Source organism: Plasmodium reichenowi (assembly GCF_001601855.1).
Source record: "Plasmodium reichenowi strain SY57 chromosome Unknown, whole genome shotgun sequence".
Taxonomy (NCBI): Eukaryota; Apicomplexa; class Aconoidasida; order Haemosporida; family Plasmodiidae; genus Plasmodium; species Plasmodium reichenowi.
The window spans coordinates 1-1,662 of record NW_017962170.1 but is presented as its reverse complement, the minus strand read 5'-3'; the positions used below and the strand labels follow the sequence as shown (position 1 = coordinate 1,662).

Below are 1,662 nucleotides of genomic sequence, written 5' to 3'. Positions count from 1 at the left end.
ATACGGAAGAATTAAAAGATTGCTATAATGAAGATGAAAAGAATCTATTTTTAGAAGATGTAAAAAAAAAAAAAAAAAGTTATAAATTAATTGTATGGATACAAATACATATGATGATATTAGAAAGATTAAAAGAAGATGAATGTTTAGCAAACAAACGTTTATTTATTGATGTATGTATAGAACTAATAAAAAAAGGACATTTATGTAAAAATAATGTAATAATAATAGAAATGTTAAATAAATTAAAAAATGATATGTATAATTCGTTCTTATATTTGTTACCACAAGAAAATCATGATAAAAAAAAAGAAGAGTGGTATAAACAATTAAATAAATATTGGATGTATAAGGAAAGTACATATTTTAATTTCTTAGGACAAAAAGATAATGATGAAACCATTCATGATATAATAAAAGAATCCATGATAAGTGTTTATGATAATATGTTTATAAAAAATTATGATGATCAAAAATTTCAGTGGATTGATGAGGATAACGAAAAAGATTGGTTAAAATGTGCAAATGTAAAAAAGGAAGAAATATTCAGTCATAATATATGTGAATATAAACATTTGAAGGATATAAAAAGGGATGTACCAAATGAGACGTCTTTCTTACTAAGTAATAATAAAACTATTGTGGAGAAACAACAAGATGATGTTATAGATATATCGAAAAGTGAATTACCTATGTGTAATAAAATAATGATAGAAAATAAAATGAGTATATTAAGGGACATTTATAAAACAAAAGAAATCTTGACATTTTATTCGGAAGAAATGTAACTATATTAAGAATAAAGAAATATGTAAATGTATTTAATATTTATAAAAATATTGTATATAATGATATTAACAAGATTGAATTTTATAAATGGTCTACGTGTATGATTAAAAATATGGTTACATTTTATTTTGTACATAAAAATTTTTGTTTATGTACATATATTAAAAAATAGGAAATGAAAAGGAAAGATAATTTTTAATGATTAATATATAATGATTAATATTTAATTTTTTTTTGTATTTTTTAAAACATAACCCATATGTTTTGTTTAGTTTATTATTTTTATATATTTATTTTTTTTTATTTTGTTTTGTCTTGTTTGATGTTTTTAATGAATAAGTTTATTCAAGTTACAACAATTTGTGAATTTTACATAAACAAATATATATATATATATATATATATATATATGAAGGTTCTTATATATTATTGTAAGTTTATTAAATATGAACGTAGATAAACGTATATATCATAAACATATAAAAATAAATATATCATTATAAAAAGGTTTTATTGTAGTGTATTTTATATTCTACGTTTTATTTTTATGTATGCACATATTATGTTTAATTATTCACATATATCTTTTTAAATATAATATATATATATATATTATAAATCTAATCCTTTTGTAAGAAATGTATATGTATAATAAGCATTACTACAACATGTTTATAAATAAAAAGAAACATTTCTGTATATTTTATTAGAATTTCTGAATGAATACGAAAATGAAAAAGTATTTTTATGTAAGCATATACATACATACATATATATATATATATATAATAAATTGTTTATGTAAAGTTTTAATTATTATTCTTTTTTAACCATATATTTGGTAATTAAATATATTTTGGCTAGCTACTTAAA

The 1,662-nt window shown here is 18.4% G+C and overlaps 1 protein-coding gene across 1 annotated transcript; it reads left to right on the top strand.

Annotated features, from left to right (window-relative positions):
• Positions 1-788, top strand: PRSY57_0002000 (surface-associated interspersed protein 1.2 (SURFIN 1.2); the record flags this gene model as incomplete). The annotated part of the gene is made up of 1 exon (XM_020114111.1): positions 1-788. A coding segment is annotated over one exon (788 nt), but the record flags the coding sequence as incomplete, so codon positions are not given.
• Between the last annotated feature and the right edge of the window lie 874 nt (positions 789-1,662).